General features: G+C 34.9%; 1 protein-coding gene across 19 annotated transcripts in view; it reads left to right on the forward strand.

Annotated features, from left to right (window-relative positions):
- The window catches only part of LOC113069533 (actin-binding LIM protein 1-like), a 45860-nt gene extending 38455 nt beyond the window's left edge, over nt 1-7405 (forward strand). For 11 of the 19 annotated variants that reach the window (XM_026242667.1, XM_026242668.1, XM_026242677.1 and 8 more), the window contains 9 exons: nt 2518-2664; nt 3798-3883; nt 3961-4069; nt 4957-5018; nt 5135-5195; nt 5402-5409; nt 5587-5661; nt 5861-5941; nt 6629-7405. In XM_026242667.1, the coding sequence (XP_026098452.1) occupies nt 2518-2664; nt 3798-3883; nt 3961-4069; nt 4957-5018; nt 5135-5195; nt 5402-5409; nt 5587-5661; nt 5861-5941; nt 6629-6742 (743 nt within the window). In that variant the 3' untranslated portion in view covers nt 6743-7405. Of the gene's footprint in view, nt 1-2517; nt 2665-3797; nt 3884-3960; nt 4083-4956; nt 5019-5134; nt 5196-5401; nt 5410-5586; nt 5662-5860; nt 5942-6628 lie in introns of all 19 variants that reach the window. The other 8 variants (XM_026242678.1, XM_026242670.1, XM_026242675.1 and 5 more) reach the window with 3 other exon arrangements.
- Nucleotides 7406-23876: the final 16471 nt, after the last annotated feature.

Genomic DNA, 23876 nt, shown 5'->3' on the forward strand with positions numbered 1-23876 from the left:
GAAAGCAATATTATGGCTAGAGGACTCGTATATTAGCTGGGAGCAACTGTTTCAAAGTTAAAATTATCTTAAAATTGGATTTATTTCTTGCAAAAAAAAAAAAAGCTTTTCAATTCACAAGGTGTTAATGGATGGACTGGAGTGGTTTGGATTGCCTGTGGATTATTATGAGGTTTTAATAAGCTGTTTAGACTCTCATTCTGATGGCACCCATTCACTGCAGAGGATCCACTGTTGAACAAGTCATGTAACGCTACATTTCTTCAAATCTGTCCTGATGAAGAAACAAACCAATCTGCTTCTCGAATTTTCAACAAATTTTATTATTATCTTTTTTTTATTTATTTTTTTATTTTTTTTTGCGAACTATTACTTTAAGTATTGCATTGTGGAGATTGCATCTGATTGAGTTCTTGCCTGTATGTACTTATTACTTTTTATTGGTTGTGTTTAAAATGCTATATAGATTGATCATTGCAAGCATTAAAGCACTCATGTTGAGCAACTAGCTTCTCTGTTTACTGGTAAAGTCAGTTAACACAGTTTTATTTAGCATCTGCATGACTTTTAAAACAACATAATATTCAGGCAAGACTGACAATGTATACTGTGCAGAGACTGCATGTTTTCTTTAATTCTGCTTTCACAACAGCAGGTCAATAAAAAGACAGATCTTTACAGTTCGTTGGTAACCTAGATAACAGCCAAGGTTGTTACAGCAGCCTGAAGATTTTTATTGAGAGAAAATCAATGTCAAGGAAATTCCGAATATTTCACGTCATAACTGTGTATTGTTTGTATGTCATTGTATCATATTTCTGTGTTTTGTTTGTTTGTTTTTATTTGGAAACTGTGAGTCCCTCCACCTCATTAATATCTGCTTGTGTGCCATTTAACACCAACTCAATGTAAACATGTAAGTATTGTTTGAAGTCTTCTCAGCTGAGCTCATTTCACTATAAATATTAATCAAGCGATCAGTTAATCATCATTAAAGCATCTTCTCCTGATGAATGCCTGATGAGCTTTCATTCATTTTCATAGATAACAAAACTTGCAAAAAAATTGCAAGATTTTTTTAACATTAGATATGCATAGTATCTGCTAATGTATTTACTGACCCCTTATTTCCAAAACTGGTAACATCGTTTATTGGCTATAAAAAAATAAAAAATAAAAAAAGATAACATTGATTTTAAAATTAGAAATTACCCCCTAGTATTACTGTTTGTCAACAAGCATTAAAAAGGGCTACATTTTTAATTTGTTGACATTTAAAGGGGTCATTATCATACAACTTGGTATTATTATTTATTTTTTTACCGCAGGGGTCCATTCATAATTTTAATATCTATGTCAAAGTTGACAGTTTTCTGCTGCCTCTCTGACCCTTAGAATCAAATTGGTGTTTTTTCTTCTTACATTTTTGTTTCTGTTTTAATTTATTGTACGCTTTCTTATAATGCCCTCTTTGCATGTGAAAAGATACGACGCTTTTGCTCTGGCTTACGAGCTGCAGGTTTGCTGTTGAGTTCATATTGTTCATCTCCATCCCTAAATAATCCCCACTGAATCTGCATGTGCAGCTAAATCTGTTAAAATCAGCATAAAAATGATGGGATCTTCTGAAAAAGAAATAATGATCAAATTCAGCGCTGTAGTGCAGGGTTACTATAGTTAACTTAAAACAAAATTAAATTAAATAAACGTTAACTCAAATGAAATTGTGTGTGTGTCTGTATGTGTGTGTGTGTGTGTGTGTATTAGCTGTTAACAAAGCAACATTTTTCCTTTAGTTTTACCTGAAATAAAATATATATTTTATATAAAAGATATATTAAAAACAAACATAAAAAAACACATATATGAAAGATCTAATTCAAAATATTAATTATAAAAAAAATTACTGCTACACACAGCCAGGAACAGCACAATGTTTGGCAGAATGTGCCCTCATCCATACTATTGATATTAATGTAAATATTAGTCAATAATCAATCTGATGTCAGTAAATTATAACAAGAGAATTTTATTTCAGCTTAGTTTCAGTTGTCTTGTCTTTTTTCATTATGAAGGACATTTTTCTTCTGACTGTTTCTGTGTGATTTCATAGTACATTAAACTCTTTTACCTCAAAGAGAAATTGGATTATTCATGATAATTAAATGTTGCTATATTTATCCATAGATGAATTCAGCAGGTCGGATCCCACTGTCTGCATATTAACACTTGCAATGTGTTCTAACGCCAGTGACGGTTTGTGAGATTGCTGCATGGTTTATTTTGGCTGAGTGATGAGCTATGGCTTATGATATAGCTATGCATGTTTAGCTTGCAAGCAGACAGCCAGTAGCCAGTACTGTATTTTGTAGATAGTGAATGTGGGTTATCAGAGGCCATAAACCCACGAGCGAATGCCACATGTGGCTTTCAGCAGGCTTTTTCTGCTATCTGTTGGTTAGCTGTTGGTCTAGCCACACTGATGGTCCACAGCCTCCCCCCGGTTTATTGATCTAGATTCAGCTGCCTTTGCAGCCCAAAGCAAGTCTGCTGATGACATCATCAAATCGGCCAAATTCCCCTCAGCGTACACCCCTGGTCCAGACTACCCAGCAAAGATCGAGACAGACTGCTGGTCCTTCCCGATCTTCCATGCTGCCCTAGGTACTTGTCACCCATGATGCATCTGTTCCCACAGTCTCGTTGCCTCTGCCTTGTTCAAGTTTACCCAGAATCAACAATTTCCCGTCATTTACTCACCCACATGTTTTTAGGATCTGTATTATTTCTACACAAATGAGGTGTTTCACCAAAAAAAAAAAAAAAAAAGAAGTTAATTAACATTTTTCAGTGAACTCTAACCTTGATCTGAGGATTAAAAGCAGATGTATTAACAGATTTTTATAGAAAAAATAAAATGCTAATGTTACTGCTTCTGCTCTGCTCTGAAAAACAAAGTGGTCTAGAAACATTTTCACTCATTTTTTTTTTTTTGTAAATCTGTATGTTTTCATACAGTGTTCGTGTTTTAGGTATTAATAGTTTAATACGAATGATGCTGTTCTTTCCATTAAACACACACACACAGCATCTTTCTTATGCTAAATCGGCATTAAAATTTCTTAAAAAAATTAATAGTTTAACATTAAAAAAGGATGAAATCGCCCAGTAAACAGAGAATCTTCTCAGAACATTCTGTCAAGATTCTCTCAAAGTTATGACCAAACATTCTTCCAGTAATGCAAATAGAACATTTGTTCAAAGTGACCTGGTCTTTAATAATATTCTCAAAACATTAGCACAAAACATAATTTATACATCGCTCATTAAACGTTTTCTCAAACATTTTATTTGGGCGTTCATCAAACATTTTTTAATGTGACTACTTGTTTCAGAATGTTCAGAGAGCATTTAAAACTAACTTTCCCATAATAACATTTTCAAAACTGTTTAAAAAAAAAAACCTTTCAACGACTGGGTTCAGATACCATTCAGAAATATCGTTTTCATAACTAAATGAGAACATATTTTTTAGCTGGGTGAATACAGAGATTGACTTCAAACATTTGTGTTTCTTTCTGTCTTTCTGTCCATGTGTTACTGTGTAATCATTTTTCTTGTGATTATTTAATTTTTATTCTGTTAACTGTAGCTCTGTAAGTATCAGGAGGTAGAAAAACATAGACTGGCTTTCTGCTCAGTCTTTTGCATTAGCTGTCCATCCTTTATTCATACGTTTGTGTGTGTGTGAATGTGTCCTATTCATATGTTTGTGTTGCTGTTGCTGTCCTGCTCAGGAACCGACGGGAGGAGAAGGTCAAGAGAGGAGGATGAGGAGGAGCTCCAGAAACGCAGACAGATTCAGGAGGAACATCTCAACAAGGTCTGGAGATGTCTGTTGATGCAACCTGCTCAACGATGCAATTCAAAGTCTAAAATGATTCTTGTTTCTGATTCCAGATCCAATCTGGTTTGGGGAAAATGATTCTTAAGGAGGAGATGGAGAAAGAGATGATCCGAGAGCATCATGCACGGAGCCTGTCAGCACAGCGCTACGAACATGGAAGCAGTAATGCTCCTCAGTACAATACATTGCACATCAGACATTCATGTTTTAGGTCTTGACTTTCTTCAGTCAGAAACGGTTGTGAGCCATTCAGAATATAATTGAAAATTTACAGTTCCAGCTGAATTCCTGAATTTTAATTGAGGTAGCAAATAGGATGCACAATTTGAATCTGGATTTAAAGGGGTAGTTCGAATGCATGCTCAAATGAAACATTTGTTGTTATTTACTAACCCTCATGCATGCATTTTGTTCTTCTGTGGAACACAAAAGAAGATATTTTGAACAATGTTAGTAAAAAAAAACGGCATTGACATCCATAAGATGGCCATAAAATACAGTGAAAGTCAGTGGGACTCGAAACAATTCTATGAATATATTTTATTTTACATTTGCATAAAAAATTGTCTAAATTGTTTGATTACAAACTTCTTCAAGATAACTTCTGTTGTATATCACACAGAAGAAAGGAATGCATTAGGGGAGTTAAATAATTGCAGAAGTTTCATTTTCGGGGGGACTATCCAGAATTAATTGAATTAAATACATATTAAATATGTATATTGTAATTAATTTAATTTAAAATCAATTTTAAAAGTACATTCAAAATTAATAATGATATCATTTTTACAATTACACATATATGTGCACTTTCAGAAAAAAAAGGTACAAAAGCTGTCACTGGTGCTGAACCTTTTCAGTCCATATTGGTACCTTAAAGAAACATAGTAGTACCTAAAGTGTATATATTAGTACCTAAAAGGTACAAAAGTTTACCTTTTGTAAAGGTACTGCCAAAATGACAGCTTTTTGTACCTTTTTTCTGAGCGTGTGAATTACTGAACCCATTTCTTTCATAGTAAATGTGTACTATGTTATAAAATTTGCAGATAGAAATTCACCCTCTAAAACAGGCTCACTGCCTGGATATGGGCGTATTGGACTGCATCGGGTAAGATGCTTTTATTATTGTCGCCCAGTATTTAATATTACTTAGTATAATATTATCTAATAATGATAAAAGATAGGTCATTGAACCCATTTTGTCTTTTGTATATTTTGCTCCAGCCTCAGTCGACTGATTTCACTCAGTATAACAGTTATGGAGATGTATGTGGTGGGATGAGAGGTTAGTTTATCAGTTTTTAATTTAAATTAACTTTAATTACATGCATTCATTTGTAATGATAGCAACACTAATCACATGTAAGCATGTATATTGTGGGAGTAGTATAATGCATATAGATGATAAAGCATCATATAGTACATTGAATACAGTATAATTTAATGTATGGATATAAAAATAAAAATCTTTTTTTATTTTCTTTTTAACAGAGTTTCAGGTATGTAGATATGATTACCTGTTTAAATCACTCAATGTGTATTTCCATCTATCCTTACTGCACCCTTAATATGTAATATTCTTAAAAAATACATCTTCATATTCATTGAAAGATACAGTTGACATCTCTTTAAAGTACTGGCTTCATGTTCTCTTGCTATTAATGATTTGTTTCTAGCCCATGCATGATGGCCACCGTCCAGCCTCCAGAATGGACAGAGGAGTGTCTATGCCCAACATGCTGGAACCAAAAGTAAGTGTAACATATAGACTAGCATAAAATTATCTAATGTTGAATATGAGTTCACTTATTAGGCTGTTCAGCATTCAGCGATTTACTTGGATGTAATGCAACTATGCTGCCTGATTTGTTAGACCCTCCATTTCAGACATTAAAAAGAGTTTGTGGAGAGTTTGAATGTTTTGTACTGATTGATGCATGTTGTTTGAAGGTATATCCATATGAAATGCTTGTGGTAACCAGCCGCAGTCGCTCCAAACTGCCCAGAGATGTGGACAGAACCAGACTAGAGGTAATTTCTCAAAGTATTTGTGCCACAAAACACTGTGTTATGATGTAACCAAAATGCCCACTCAGAAAAATATTTAGGCCTGAAGATTTAAATTGCATACTAAATTTCAAACCATTTGGATTGCACATATTTAACATGGTATTAACAAACTAATAAACATAATACACAAATAAATCGATAGGAAAGGACTTTCTGGAATAGTACTAAACCCAATAATTAAACAAAGATTCAAGATTTAGCCAGATTTTAAATATGTTCACTTTAAATTAAATGTAAACACATCTATGCTGATTATAAGAAATTTGAATAATTGCATTTTTAAAATATCTAAATTAAAATCAAACAGATGCAAACTGTTAAAAATAGCCTAAACTATGCCGTGATTTTTTTTTAGTGCAGAAATCTTAACCGTTTCATTTATGAATTTCATATGGATACCAGTTTCCACCACAGGATTAAAAAATAATAATACGAATAAAATGAAAAAGTGAATTTAAATAAAATTTAAAAAATCACAATACTGAAAAGCCAGCTGTAGAGTATGACAAGCAATGTGACACCGTTGTTCTTTTTCATTAGGCTTTGCCATTCTTGTTTTACCCCTTAATGAATTTGTATAAGTTAATAATCATAACAAGACTTTTTGGAGTGATTTTTGCCTTTTCTTCTTTTCTCCTGAATTTCTAGCGCCATCTGTCTCCGGAGACGTTCTTTGAAATCTTTGGGATGGCAATTCAGGAATTCGACAGGTTACCTCTGTGGAAACGGAATGAACTGAAGAAGAAAGCCAGACTCTTCTAACGTCTGCACACACTCACATGATGTATCATCCAGCTGTTTACTCCCCTTCTGTTATTTCTTGCATATGGTGTCAGTTTATAAAGAACAGAGGGTCTAAACATCTCAAAATTCTCAAATCTCTCTCTCTCTCTTTCTCTCTCTTTGTCTCTGTCGCTTTAACTTCCTCTCTTCCAGAAATAAGTCTGCCTCTCTTTGTTCTTTGTTTCTTCTTGGATATCTTTGTAAATCATGTTCATGCAGGTCGGATTATCCAAACCTTTGTAAATTTGCAGTTATAATCCTCTTAATTCTGTTCCAGTAAAGACTCCTCCATTTGCGTCACTTTTGGTTCAGGGAGGGATTGTAGATGCTACGCTGTGTCTTTGTACCTGTTCATGTATGCATACAAAGAGACTCCATACTAGCATATATCCACGTATTCACCCTTAGCTACTCTACCAGACTCCAGTTAACATCTGTTAATTAAAGGTCAGGTGTTTCATTTCTGTGCCAATAGAATTGAAAAATGATTGTTCGCTGTTGAACACATGTCCATCAGTCAAACCCACATCATTGGTTACTGGTTTCTCAAACTGGTCATTTTTCCATTTGGTGCCACTAATTGTTCAGAGGTGACACACTTCATCTTTATGCTTTCTGATACTGATTAAACTGTTGAATCGATGCTGATGTCCCTATATATTGTATATTTAATAATATTATGCAGAGGTAAAGTAATAATGAACTGCATTTGATTTTTTTTTAAGAGTGAATACTTACACTGCCAATTTATTGTATCTCAATTGTATTTCTGAGTAAAGGGCAATATCTCAACGTGCAACTCTCAGTAAAAACCAAAGGCATTACAAGAGAACAGGCTCTGTGAGAGCGGTAGTCTACAGCTGTTTTTTGTTTCATCTCCTATTTCTTTAAAAAGAACTGGATACAGTGAATTATTAGCTGGACCAAATCAATTAATTCAGATGAAAACTTTATCATTAAACACCATGATTACTACATTGACAGGTTTGAATAAAATGTGGGGAAACCGATTGCATTTATTTCCTCCTCTTCTCTCTTTTTCTTCTCTTAAACATTCATGTTATTCGGTGTAATTGACTGGAGTGGCTGTCAATAATGAATTTCCAGTTTCCATTATTTCTATCTTTTAATCATTTTACTGAAACTGCATGCATGGAGAAATAAATAAAAAATCCATGCAGATATTCCCATATATTTTAAATTTGTCATTTAAAAGTGACAAATTCATTTTCATATTTACTTCTCCATGGCTGGAAACCATACTATTTACATCCCGTCTTTTATTATTCAGCCATATTGTACGTTTTTATAACATGTAGGGCAGGCTATAGTAGTTTTTATTGACTATTCTATGCAATGCATTTTAATATATTTGGATAAAATATTACACTGATTTTAACATTCATTTTAAAAATGTCGAGATTATGTCAGATATTTTTCAAAACAAAATCAGGTTTAAAATGTTTTTGGTTTGAGCAGATGTCAATTTGGGCTGACCTCAATAATAATGACATCATTCAACAGGAAGTGACATTATTTTGGAGGGAATTATTCCACAAAACAAACATAAGTAAATTAAGCGATGTGTTTTTATTCAGCTCTAATGTTTTGTTTTACTTGTTAGTCTCACTCTAACATTTCATCTCATCTAATAAAATTTCAAGAAGGTTAAAAATATCAAAATTAACCTCAAGTTGTAAACAAACTTTTACTCCCTCACAGAGCAATGACTGTTTATTCCCATACAATCAGGCTTGATGATATTTCCTTGCTAAGTTATGTCTGACTGTCTGCTTTGCCCTTTTAAAGATTCTTTAAATTACAACAGAAATACTCCTATATGTTATTTTTGCATTTCAAAACGTCCTGCATAGGAATGATTTTAATACTGCATTTCTCCACTAGAGGGCCACAGTGTCGCATTGTGTGTATTTGCTGGCGTCCAAACGAACATAAAGCTCCATCTGTCTTCCAGGGTGTTTGAAAACAAGAGTCCTCCAGATACTGTAGAATGATTATCTCTTTGTCTGAGATCACTGCAGCTTCCTATGACCTTTTGGTTTCAATCATTTGACCTTGATTAAAAAAAAAAAAAAGTTCAGTAATGATGCGCGTGAGTGGGGATGGTAAATCACAACTCATAAAACTACAATAAAAGGTCAAAAGAGACACTCAGGCAAATGAACAATTAGCCATAAATTTCTATTAATTAAATTGTGACATTCAAATGATGTATTTCTTAACCGTCCGATTTAACTTCAGTCATAATCATAAGAAACCCCCATCATCATAGAGCTGTATTTGATCTTCTGATGATGTTTCAGCAAACAGTCCAACCTCTCAAGGATATTTATCTTGGATTATAAAATGCAATATCACCAGCGAATGACGTGGTTCATGCTAAAAGACGTTGAGCAGACAAAGCAATACGGTTAGTGAAACTTAACAGCTTTCCAGAGCTCAGACATACATTTGTTTTCTGTCGATGTGGGGACTTTCCGTTGACTTCAGTTGTTTTCATGATGAGCTAGTTTTATTCACTTACCCTCAGAGAAACCTTTTTACTTGTTCTTTGATTCGGTATCACATTTTTCGCATGTGTATTTAAGCTGATTTCAGGTTACGTATACTTTTGTGGACACTTGGTTTCCATAATAGCCAAGAGACACTGTCTTGACGATGCTATGTTGACACAAGGTGCAGGTGAAACAGATGACATAAGAGAGCATGTAGTGTGTGTGTGTGTGTGTGTGTGTGTGTGTGTGTGTGTGTGTGTTTGTGTGTGTGTGTGGTGCCAGACAGTGATCAGTTCTGTGACTCCTGTTTGTCTTTGTAGGGGCTATTAACAGTCCTGTCTTTAATTAAACTCATGTGGACCAGCAGGGCATCCATCCATCCATCCATCTATCGTTCGTTCGTTCGTTCTGTCTATCCATCATCCTGTCTATCGTTCTATCTATCTATTGTTTCATTTTTGTTTTCTGTCATTTTTTTTGTTGGTTGCAGACATCCCTTTGTTGTTTCAGCTGATTTATTGTCTCGCTTCTGGCCACAACATCATTAGATTTTCATCACTGCATTGTTCATTTCAGAAGAAACTGAGAAATCAACAACCGGCTTACGTAACATTACAAATCCACATGATTCACAGAGACAAAAAGAGCCATGCTAGTCAAATGTCATTGCGTCATATGAACTTTTCAATGTCAGTGAGGCAGAAAGAGTTTCCTCCCGTCCGAGTCAAACTCACAGAGCGTAAGCCACTTCCCAAACTCCTCTATTCACTGTCATATTCATAACTACAATATGTGACAGTTGACTCTATGAGCAGATGAGGAACCCTGTCGTCTCCCTGAATGGCTCTTAATCTCCCATATGATTTCTGGTATGTGTTTTTAACATATTCTGCTTTGACTGTTGATGACTGTATGTCATGTTCCTGCTTGCTGATTTGTTTGCAGGGCTGAAATAAGAGTCCAGGCATGTGGAAGTTATAAAGAGTCATATACAGGCCCTGTTTACTATTCAAGATCAAGTGTGTGATATCTATGTGACTAGAGGCACAAAATGGAATTGTAATCTATTTCTTTTTTTGATAATAATAAACCTATAGCCTAGTTTGGAGTGATGCTAATTGTTGAGTTTATTCTTTAACTTGTTTGGTGCTACTAGTGGTGCAAAAATGGCCCACTTTGCTTTTAAATATGAGTGTAAACAGGCCTTCAAACCGCTTTCAGAGCTGATTTTCTCCAGATTCCCTAACACATGGTTCTGGTTTGTCCGATGGGTTGTTTTTTCTCTCTGAGGGGGGTGAAGATCTGCCGTGTTTGTCCTTTGCGCCTCAGTGTGGGGCCGTCTGATAAAACTGCATAGGTATGTGGTCGTGTGTTTAAGGAGCAAATGATAATGTGGCACTGCAGGAGAGATCCTTCTGACTGTGGTCTAAAAGTCTAGTTATGTCTTTGAATTGTAATCGTTTGGAAAGATTTGCAGTTGAAAACAACTACAAAAGATTTGGATCAGCAAAAATGTTATATTATTTTTCAGTCTTGGCTTGATTCTGCTTCCAATTAAAAAGAGTATTAATATCCTGCAACTATAACGTTTTATACTAATCTATATTGTAGCCATGCAGCTAAGAAATTAATTTATGTATTGTGGTTTAATATTTAGTTTCACAGTTTCTGATAACTTTGTATTTGCACTAAATTTTGAATTAAGTTTTTATTTGGCAAGGATGCATTAAATTAACTAAAGATGTCAGTAAAGACATTGATGATGTAACAAAAGCTTTCCGTTTAAAATAAATGCTTTTGAGTAATGGCTATTGGATATTCGGCTTTGCAATCACAAGACTAAATTACATTTAAAAAATATTCACATTTTAAAAAATTTTGTGTTTTTTTTTATCAGCTTTTGTGAGCATAAGAAACTTCTTCAACATTAAAATGGTACTTCGTCAACATTTTCACTTTCTTTTCTAGTCATAAAGCAGTTTTGAAACAGGCTTCCATAGTAATATATTGTGCAATCCATGTTGGAAATAATATTTAAAAATCACTGTAAATAAAGCAATAAATAGAGTTTAATATAAATAAATATATACAATATATATTCTCTACAGATAATGGAGGTACAGTAGATTATGTTCACTGCATAATTGCAGGATTTATTTGGTTTTGCATCTGTTGGAAGATGGAAACAACACTTAATTAACCAGTGTAACACAAATAAAATTAAATAATAAAAGACATACTATGTATTTATAGCTAGAACCTTGTTAAGTGTCTTTACGAGCAACCTTTGGCTAAAGTGCTCAATATTGAGTGCTATTGATTATTCGGGATGCAAAAGATGGCCACATGCAAACAGCTGCTAACCCAAATGAAGCTCCTGCACAGAAACACATTCACACCAGCAGTCACTTTATCATTTCCATAAAGTAGGACTGACTGTGAAGCTCATCTCCAAACAGGAAATTGATGTTCAAATGAATAAGAAGCAGATTTAGCTCAACTGCTATTGATTCTTGAATTGATTTTATCTGATGTCTGCAACTGGACTTTTATTACTGCTTTAAATTATGCCATCTTTAATTAGTAAGACTGGACCAAGGGGTCATGGGCAAAATAAAAGGCTTACTATATGACATGAGAGAAGGTTTCCCTAGTAACCCAAACATTATTAAGCCTCTATATATCAGTGCTTTAAGTAGGCAGTATGCACCAGTACTTAGTACCGCCACTTCCAAATATAGCTCTTGAGCGTACTGCCACCTCTCTGTGAGCTCAGAACCTGATTTTAGTATACTGGTAAGTTCATTTGGACATCTGTTTTAATAGAGGTTTTAATCCTTTGCCTAGGCTGCCGCTTTTCAGAGCTTCTTCCAGGTTCGGAGTATGGAGCGTGAATCATTTGAGTCAGTTCTGGAGTTCGTAGCAGGTTTGCGAATCATTTGAGTCAGGTCGGGAGTTTGTAGCGGGTTCGCGAAACATTTGAGTCAGTTCGGGAGTTCGTAGCGGGTTCGCGAATCATTTGAGTCAATTTGGGGATCGCGAATCATTTGAGTCAGTTTGGAAGTTCGTAGTGGGATCGCGAATCATTTGAGTCAGTTTGGAGATCGCAAACCATTTGAATCAGTTCGGGAGTTCGGAGCGGCTTCGCGGATCATTTGAATCAGTTCGAGGAATCGGAGCGGGTTCGCGAATCATTTGAGTCAGTTCGGGAGTTCGTTGCGGGTTCGCGAATCATTTCAGTCAATTTGGGGATCGCGAATCATTTGAGTCAATTCGAGAGTTCGGAGCGGGATCGCGAATCATTTTAATCAGTTCGGGAGTTCGGAGCGGCTTCGCGGATCATTTGAGTCAGTTTGGGGATCGCAAATCATTTGAATCAATTCGAGAGTTCGTAGCGGGTTTGCGAATCATTTGAGTCAGTTTGGGAGTTATTCAAAATCCTTTTGCACATTTTATTTGTGTTCAGTAGTTCTTTCTAGCTCAAGCAAATCCACAAAATAATAAAAGGATTTATTATTAAGGTCGCCTGTTGACTGCTGTATATAAAACCCCTTCAATATAGTTGTATACCTCAGGGGATGAGAGGAGTCAGAAAAGAATTTTTTGTTGGCTATAATAGAGTACCAGCACCTCTTTTGGGCCACTTAAAGCACTGCTCTATATCCCATGACTAAGACAGCTGACAGTGATAAATTTCCTTCAGTCAGAGTCACGTCTCTGGTCTAGATCTCAAGCCTACTTGAGCTCAACAATCTTAGCATCTTGGGATTGATAGTTTCCTGCTAAATAGACCAGCACTAACCAGCAGTTTTCCTCCTCACATTCAAATTAGTTTGTTTGTTTACATATTTCATTGGTAGAAAACGTTAGCCGCCTGTTAGCACCTGGTAAATAGCTTTTTGTAAGAGGTGTTCGTGTAATCTAATGAGTGTTTTTGCTTGTGTCTAAAACACTGACCTCATGCTGCCATTTAAACTGATCTCATTAATGCTGGTGTGTGTGTGTGTGTGTGGTAGCTAAATGTTCCTGACATGTTGGGCTGCAAGATATCTCACCTCAGGTTTTTGCTGTCTCAGAGCATATTTTTAAATGCATAGATTAAAGTAAGCGTGTGCATTGTGCATAGTCTGATATAAATAAACTGTATGTAAGTGACCAAATCCACTAAAACTGCTACTAGCCGAGTTACAGGTGACTGACTATGAGAGCTTGGTGAAATAATTACCATGCTATGCTAAATTATTGCCATTGTAGAACAGTTAAATTACAACTCTAACACACTGCAAAAGGACGTTTTAACTTTTTCCACACACACTGATTTCAAATGATTGAAATAACTGATATTTTTAATGTTTCTGAATGAAGTCTCTTATGCTCCGCATATATATATATATATATATATATATATATATATATATATATATATATATATATATATTATTATTATTATTATTATTATTATTATTATTATTATTATTTATTTTTATTTATTTTTTTTGTGCAAAAGTAAAGTGAGTATAAACTGGTATGTATTATTATACATGTGTTTATTTTATGCCATATCAGACATTTCCAGCTATAAGTGGTCAAAACAGTTTACTTGTAAGAGAGAAAATATACATGCAGTAATGTAAAAAAAAAATATTTAAATGTGTCCTAAATTTTCACCATGACTTAAAATTACGACTTTGGTCCTAATTCTAGGCATTCTATACTTTTGGGCTGGACTGTACTAGCCTTAAGCACTCTGTAAATGTGTCCCTCTAAAGCTTCCATTGTGGGTTGCCGTGGAGAATGTGCCTTATGGTGCAGGAAGTGAGGGGATTTGTCCTCTGACTGTTTGGACAGGGGTTCCCGCTGTGGGGACAAGCTGTGATTTCAAACACCTTTTGAATAAAAGCTTCAGTGCACTTACAAAGCCTAGGGTTGAAGCGCAGAACCATGCTTAGATTCACTGTAGCATGTAAATGCATGGCCTAAAATTAAGTTCTTTGTTTAGTAGAAATGTATAAATTCCAGATGTCTCTGTGAACAAATGTACAACCTAATGTGAACTACTGCGTGTTATATAAGAACAAAGCTGTTCATTTATATTTACAAATTTTTTTTCGTTTATGAGGATGTCTACCTTTTTCCAAGGTGTCTGAAATATTTGTATTTCTTTTGAATAACTGAAAGAAAGAGTGAGATTTCAGCATATAGTACCAGGTTTGTGTTTGATACCACAGTCAGTGGATGGGTTTGCAATAGCAGAGGGTGATCTGAGGTTATCTGTCCATCTCTTTCTGGTCTGTTTATACACTCACCGTAATGACTTTCACAGAAAGAACTTTCTCCCCCGTTTAAAAATGCTGTCAATATTTTGACTGTATACCTGCTTATAGTTGTAATGCAAGAATATGCCAGATCAGCATGAAAAGTGAATGAGAAATTAATGCATGGGCATATCAGTTTGAGGGGGCTGTGTTAATATAGCAATTCAAATGTGATTTATAAGTAGTAGTGGTAGTAGTAGTAGTAGTAGTGTATTTGGAAATCTGTCCTAGGGTTGATTTTTATTTAAGCAGACAAATGTTTTTATTTTATTTTATTTTTTATGCCATTTGTATTTCGTAATCTGAAAATCCGTCATAAAAATATTTTAAAATGATAATCTAAACATTACTGTAATTGTTATAAAGTACATAAATTATGCAAATATATTTAAGTTAATAAAAATATTATGGAATTGATGATAGGCAATAGTAGTCATAGTATTAGGAGTATTGCGGATTTATTTTGTTTTTTATTTAAACATTTTCATTTTTCATGCCTTGTGTTTCAAATGTCTTCTGAGTAGATTTTATTGATGTTTAAAAAATGTATGATCTAAATTATAAAAGTAATTTTGTAAAATTACATGAAGTATAAAACATTAAAAATATATACTGTATATTATTTAATGTATGAATTATATTATAATATATACATATTAAATAATAGCTTTGCTTTTAGCAAGACATGTTTATTAAAACAATTGTAATCTTTAAAAAAAAAAAAAAAATGTTGTTTCACCCCAAGCACACACACATACACACAGATAAATTGAGACATGTTTGAAAATATATTTGTTCTTGACTGTTTATTAAAAAACAAAACAAAATATAGTTGATAAATATCTGTTAACATTGGACAAAACCATAGTTAGAGTGTGAGAAGTGTTGGGAGTGCCACAAGTACCTGTAGTTGGAGAAACCCCTCTGTTCTTATTGTCTTTACAAACCACATCAGAGCCACTTCAGACAATCAAGACACTTATTTTTCATGTCACTGGACACAGGAAACTTCACTTTATAAAGAGGTTTTATGTTGTACATACTCATAGACACAAATTTGCACTGACTGATTTATTAAACAGCAAAGGTTTGCCTTATCCATCAAATCATTTTTGTTATTCATCCATCAGTGCTTGAGTGCCTGCATCCACATGTGTGTGTGATGAGCTGTGACTCTACAATGAAAACACATGTTGAGAAAGACTGCAGGAAGTTGATTAATGAGAGCTCGTGACCCTGTGACCTGAACTGCTGCTACACCCTGCAGGTACCTAGTCTGAGGTCAGCACAGGATTTTACAGCCAGACCCCACCCTATGAGCTCAGTGCTCTTTACCGCAGGGCAGGTGTAGGGAGAATGGTCCTGAGACTCCCTGGATGTGCTGACTGCGACGGAGTAGGTGTAGGTTTGATTTTGGCACTGGTGGGGACATAACCGAGGACAACAGATTTTTAATTGTTTGATCAAAATTATTGCTAGGGTCATTTTAGTAGTGACTGGTTATTGGTAGGGATATGTCATAGAGTCCCTACTAAATTATATGCCTTGAAAGCTTAAGACGTGATGGCCGACTTTGGAAACCATAGTTTCCTGCTAACTAAATTTCAAGCTGTAAAAATCTCTATGTTCATGTCTTCTTAAGGTGAAAAAACATGGTTACTAATAGTTAAAACATGTCAACTATAAATTAACCATTGTATTGCTAGCAAGGTATTTGTAGTTTAGCATTTATATATATAAAATATTTATATAAACTTTACTTTCTTATTGGGGTTAATGTTTTGTTAAGTTTAATAGGAAAAAAATAAATCAGGACAAAAGATTTGGGGTAGGCACTCTGAAGTTACATCAATAAATCAATTGAGTTTTGATCTAAATCAAAAGAATTGCGAACCCGCTCCGAAATTCTGATCTGAATCAAAAGATTTGCAAACCTGCTCTGAAGATCATAACAAAATGATTGAGATCAGCTCTTTGAGGGCCTGATCTGAAACAAATGATCCCCCAATCTAAATCAAAAGATCTACGAACCTGCTCTAAAGTCCCCATCTAAATGATTTGCGATCCGCACTCCTAGGGCCCGATCTGAATCAAATAATTAGTGAACTGAATCAATAATAAACTTTATTTTATATAGTGCCTTTAAAAGTATCTCAAAGCACATTACATACATATAAAAATATGAAGTTAAAAGATACACACAACAATACAAGCAGTAAAGAACCAAACAATACAATGCCAATGAAATAAAAAACAACGTAATAATAACATAAATCACATAAAAGCTACCATAAAAAATTAAGTTTTAAGGGACGATTTAAAAGTACAGGGATTCTCCATTCCTAATCTCAGAGGGCAGGGAATTACACAATTTAGGAGCCAAAGGAGAGAAAGCTTGATCACTCATATAGTAATTTGTCAATGTTACTGAGATGAAAAAAACGATGCTTTGACTTTATTAAGAACATGCGAATCAAATATCACCCCGAGATTTTTAAGTTTAGTTTGAAACATTAAAGTAAAGCAGATCCATCCACACTTAAGGTAACAGACTCTGCTTTGTGCTACTGGTGAGGTCACCCAATAAGCATTCAGTCTTGTCACTGTTTAGATTCAGACATCCATTTTTTAATCCCAGTAAAACATTTAGAAAGAAAAGACAGGCATATTGACACCAGGTTTTGAATGGAATGTAGATTTGAATGTCATCGGCATAAAAGTGAAAGTTAAGACCAAGTGTTCTTAAAAGTAGGCCAAGTGGAAAAATGTAAGTACTAAAAAGTAAAGGACCCAAAACTGATCCCTGGGGAACACCAGAGTGCATCACACCGACCTCAGACCTGCAACCACCCTCACAACCATATGCAATGGTTTAACTGATCCAGACAGTTCCGAAAGCTCTGGTGTTTTTATGATTTGTTATTTGCTAGTGAATCGCTTGAACTTGAATGATCAAAGTCACAAATTTGAATAAATTGGAGATGATCCAGTGTAAATGACTCATTCAATTGAATTGGTCTGTCTGTTCCTCCACTTTTCCCATTTTATTACCATGTTTACAGAACACTGTCAGTATTACTGGTGCAGCTTGCTAGTTTTATGACATTAAATGAAATAAGTGAAAAAAGTATGATTTTGCAAATAAACTATCCATATTTCCATTCCAAACAAAACACACAATCTATGAACATATTCATGTGAGGTAACTCTCTTTATGGTCACTTTTGATCCATTGAATGTGTCCTTGTTGTTAAATGTATTAATAAAAATCTTACTGAAATGTTTATATTAATACATTTTTTACTAAAGATGACCATCCACCAGACTGACCAAGGTCTGTAAAGCAGACCTATTACTGACCCAATGTGCCCTTCGCCCTCAGGATGTGCCAGAGTTTTGACCTCTGTCTGGTTTATATTACTCTCTGGGGCAGTTTACTCTACAAATGAGTCACCTGCTGTCTGGACCGTAGTCTGAGTGACCACTAAAGACTGATGGAGGGTTACAGGTGAGAACAGGAAATGTTGTAATACTGTGGAAATTGCTACTCTTATCAACATTTTACATGGTAACAAGTGTTCATATATATATATGTGTGTATATATATATATAAATAAATATATATATAAGAATATTGAATCTCACTGACATATGAGCAGAACAATGTGGTTCATATACCTCCGCTGCAGCAGATGACATCAATGTCGGGTGAATTTCCATTTGTTGGATAAAGAGTTCAAAGAAATTGTAGATGAACATCAACATATTTTTTGAATCACTGATTTATTGTTAATGCCATTGATCCTGGCCATTGTTTTAGATTACACTCCTGTGGTCGCAGACTGGTACCAGAGTTTCGAGGAGGACGCTGGCCTGATGCCAGCTAGGTGCATGCTGGGAGTCCGTGCAGGGGAGACACTCCGACGCCACCCTGCTGAGAGCCGATAGGATTACTGTTTACATTGAGCTCCATGGGAAACGGCTTCCATTGAGGGTGTGTGAGCTACAGTGTTAAGTCATACACACACACACACACACACACACACACACACACACACACACACACACACACACACACACATAATAATCCCAGAGCCATTAACCGCTGCATGTGATGATGGATAGACTCTGTCTAATGAAGCATAATTGACTCCAGATGTGTGACTCAGCCGGTATGTTTACTAATGGTTCACTCACAAACAACAATAAAAATCCTTGTGTTTTCAGAGCAGATTGTGGATATCCTGGCATTGATAGCATCTTAGTTTAAAATGAATCTGGTGCAATATTCAAAACAACCTTAATATATGCAGAATATAAAAATTAACTATGTATTAACCTAATAACAAAATAATGAATTTGTAATGAATTTGTTTCTAACTGGAGTTATAGATTACTTGTAGAGTATTGTGATGTTTTTATCGGCTTGGACTCTCATTCTGACGGCACCCATTCACTGCAGAGGATCCATAGGTGAGGAAGTGATGTAATGCTAAATGTCTACAAATCTGTTCTGATGAAGAAATAAACTTTTAGATGGCCTATGTAAATTGTAAGCAAATTTTCATTTCTGGGTTGACCTACAAATTTAGGCATGCAATTCATCTCACACTGTTTGTGCTAGACATGATTCACACCTCAAATTGTAGCTTGTGTTAGACGGTTAACTTTAAAAGTGATCAAACTTAAAAAAAAAATTATATTTAAGACAATAAAATATGCACCACCTAGCAACCACCCTTACTAACCACCTATAAACAACCTTGCAACATGTTAAAAACCACTGCACCCTAAAATTATGCCAGCGGGTTTTGCAAAGGCAAGCACCATCTTATTCAGATCATATAAAAATCTAGTAATTATCGTAATACCTCAAACGTATCTTCAGAACAACAGAGTTTTGTGAGACAATCCTTCTGAGCTGGATTAATGTGTTGCAGGAGATGCTGTACTTAATGCTAATGCAGGCGTTTTGTTTTGAGTGGATGAGTGGAGATTTGGAGATGTTTTTAATTTCCCACCCATGCAGCTCTGTCTAAAGTCTTTCACGTGTATCACTGACAGCAGAGAACAAAGATGTCTTATCTGCTGCAAAGAGAGTGTGGACTGTCTTTCTTTAACTCTCTCTGTCTCTCTTTTTCTCGCCATTCTCATTTTGCAACTGCTGCAGCGTGTCGGGCTTTTAGAATCCATCAATCAGCTGTCGCATGCCTCATGTCAACACTCCACTAATGGCAATGTCTTATGGGATTTTATGGCCAGAACAAAGTATCCAGAAAATGTTATCTCCTCAGGAATTTATGGGACATAATGAAAAAGTCAAATAAATACTTAGCAATCTGTCTTCAAACACGCACTTTAGTGCAAAATAGCAAGCAAAAAGAAAAGATGAACAGATACAGGTGGATGAAAACACATGCAATAAACTCGTTAAGGTTGCTGGTCTCTGACCTGCATTTGCTGATTATGGTATTTGTGTGTTTAAAGGTTTTTGTTTTTTTTTAAGCCACAATTTACATTCTATCATTACTAACTCACCCTCATGTTGTTCAAATCAGTATGTTGCTCTAATGTCAGAAATTTCATTTTGGGGTATTGACTATTATTATGTTCCTTTATATTTCCTTTAAGGAAGTTTAACTTTAATGCTTCAGTCTATAGTATTTTATTTTTGGAATTTTAGCCACTGATTCAGTGAAGCTGAGAGATTTGCTGACATCATCATCTGTCAACAGTGCATAAATTTATTCTGGAGCAGACACTGAATGGAATGGGCCACACAGAGGATGACAGACGCTGAACCCTCACCTCTCTAGGTGACCTCAGTTTTGTGGATGTTATACCACCAGCAATGTTGAGTAAATATGGCACAGTGATTAACAGAACAATGAATTAAAAATATTAAAAGTGTACAAAACCGTTTTGATTATAAATACAGAAAGAATGTATTAAATAAGTTTAATTAACCTCTTAAATTCCATAATTATTTGGTCTGAGTGTGTTATTCTTCTGCCAACTGTTAATAGAATTTTGGTTTGCCAAGCATGAGCAACATTAGACTCGTGCAGGTTTTCCACTTGGATCTGAAGGGGGTCATCTTCAGACATAACTACTTTATCGTTTATCTAATTATAATAAATATTTATATCACTGTATAATTTTTTTAAATTTAGTGTAGATTACAAAAAATATTAAATATTTTAACATTACATAATTAACATATGAAGGAGGCACCCCCCCCCCCCTATTTTTATTTATTTATTTATTTTGCTAGCTTAAATATATTATTTAAACTGTATTATTAATTTATATTTTATATATTGTGTATATTCTATAGAGTCAGCCATAGAAATTCTAATAAAAATTATCAAATTGGAAATGGACTTTCTTTATGTGAAAACATCCCAGTTCCAATTTATTCAGTGACCATTTCATGCTCGATGGGCACTCTCTGACTCCGCCTCCATGAAAACACCCAAAATTTGCTAAGATAAAAAATGTATATGGGTTTTGCAAGATTAATAACATTTTATATAAAAATAAAATAAAGTGTTCATATTATTTTTGGGTTTGTAAATTAATTTCCCCGTCACTCCACTTATTTGTCTTATAACAACAGTGAGCTGTCACTTTAAATGACATATTAAGAAGTGACATCATTAACAATTCACATTAAATATAATTTGTCAGGCATAAGATATCCAAATGTTATCAACAAGGAAAAAAAAACATTTGATTTACGCAATTATAACAAAAAGATGTGTCAGGATGATTGTCAATGGGATTAACACCAGCCATTTCCACCGTGTTACCTTAAATTCTCCCTATGAGTATGCAAAGTTGTGTCATCTTTCCCTTTCACTCTTTCTTCAGCGGCTCTGTTTTTGGGAAACGAGGTAATGACAGAAGTGAGTCAAAGAGCCTAAAATCAGGGCAAGTACTAACACGACCCAATTTTGGTAGAGAAGATGCCCACTAATGCTGCACTCCTCCTGCGAGACGCTGAAATACAATTCTAGAGAGAGTCCCAGGACCCAGAGGAGATGATGTTTTCCTCTGTAACAAGCACTAAACACAGAACGCTAGGTTTAAATTTAATTGGATATTCCCAGTTTGAACAATGAGCTTGTAGGTCGAGATGTTTTGGTTCACTTATTCCTTGAAGGTGATAAATAGAATATGCAAAAATTTTCCCTTCGAGTAAACAGAGTAATGATGCTCAACAGCGTCTGAAGGAGTGGGTGAAGAACTCAAACTGAGACGGCAAACAAACGAAAGGTTAGCTCCAGTGAGACTCTTTGCTCTGAGAGCTTGTGAGGAAGACATACGTTTGATATGAACACTGGTAGAGATCAAGTTTTGTTGTTGCCATGATTTTAAACAACCCAATAAAAAATATATATATATATATATATATATATATATATATATATATATATATATATATATATGAAACGGAAGTATGAGACATAATTGCATTTATTTGATGAAATGGATGCAGAATAAAAACAGTAAAATTTTGAAATATTATTTCAATGTAAAATAAAAGATTTTTATTTGATTATATTTTACAATGTAATTTATTCCTGTGATGCAAAGCTGAAATTTACTCCAGTCTTCAGTGTCACATGATCCTTCAGAAATATTTCATGCCCTATCAAAGTTGTGCTTCTTAAATTTTTATGCAAAATGTTTCCAGGATTTTTCGTCTTATATAAAGTTCATCTTTTGATGTATCAAAAATCTCTTTACTGTCACTTTAGATCAATTCAATGCATCATTGCTAGAAAAGTGTTAATTTTGAACAGTAAAAGTAAAATTCCATATATACATTTAAATGATATATGTCTATGGATAATTATAGCCTCATGTTTGTCACATATATTGCGTTTTATGTTAAAGAGCACCACACTCTATTCCTGTAAATTGCACACAATTGTATGATCTTGTCACTTTGGCATCCTTTACAAGTAGCTATCAGTATAATCAGAAATAATGTGTGTAATGTGTGGGTGATTATGAGGCTTCTCGTTATTGTTGCTTTTGATCTTCGAATAGCCTGGTTTCTCAATCTGGGCAGATGATATAGAACGATAAGATTCTTGGTATCGGCCATTCACCTCGCTGGCATTTGATACTTGCAACAGCTTGTCTAGAATGCATATGAATTGTGATTTGCTCTCTCCTGTTCATTCAACAGAGACGGGCAACAAGATTGAGTGTTAATGATCCATCGAAAGAGACAAAAGTAATGGTTTGTCTGCATTTGCAGGGACATGTCTGTACCATTCAACCCCAATCACCTGATCACAGAACCAGCAGGTCAAAGCTTTACAAAAGAAGAGTCGAGAGGTGATCATTACAATGCTTATAAACAATTAAATCTGAATGGTCAATTCCAGCATTCTACAGCTGAAACACTACAATTGACAATTGCTCCAAGCAGATGATTTTATATTTACTCTGAAAAACTGTGGTATAGTATGATTTAGTTTGAAACTATTTTAACTCAGGAATTTCAAGCAAATTTCACAAATGTTGAGAAATAGTAAATACCACACTGAATTAAACATTATTTTTTTAGTAGAAAGAAGTAGGTTATTTTATTGTAAAACCTCCAGTCTTGTGTTTACATCCTCCAACAATCATTTTGACAGTGTGTTTCAGGTATCACTCCTCCTTTTCACTCATGTATACATATATATATAATTTGGGTATTTTATTTTCCTAACAGAAGTATCATTCATGGGTAACTTGAGTTGAAGGGTCAGTGTCCTTCAAGCGGTCATCGTAGCAGCACTTCCAATGGTTTTATGGTTTCTGCTCAGGCACGTGCAGGAGGAAATACAGGAAGGGAGGCGAGAGAGGTGTCTGACTGGGGTAGTTTTCCTCAGGAGAGATGAAAAGACATGTCCTGCTGAGTCTGAGCTTATTGTCTGCTGAAGTGTTATGGATGGAACCAGGAGTGTTGAAGCTTCAATAAAAACACTGTCTCTCTTTGTCAGGGCATAAAAACAAAAAACACTGCTTTGAAAAGTTAGCACTCCAGACAGAGCAACAAACTGTTTCAGAAGACCTGCAACTTCCTTGGCACATTCATTAGTGGTTGGAAGTTTCAAAAAAGGAAGGAAATCCTGACTGAAGCTTGAGAGGAAATCCTAATTGTTCCTCTTCAATTCCCCATATATAACCTTAGAGACTCAGTTAAAATTCATCAACCATGTGGAGCAGAATGATTCGGTTAAACCTCAGGGATATCCTTAATTTCCTCTGAGGCTTCTG

This window comes from Carassius auratus, unplaced genomic scaffold (assembly GCF_003368295.1).
Source record: "Carassius auratus strain Wakin unplaced genomic scaffold, ASM336829v1 scaf_tig00001751, whole genome shotgun sequence".
NCBI classification, from domain to species: Eukaryota; Metazoa; Chordata; class Actinopteri; order Cypriniformes; family Cyprinidae; genus Carassius; species Carassius auratus.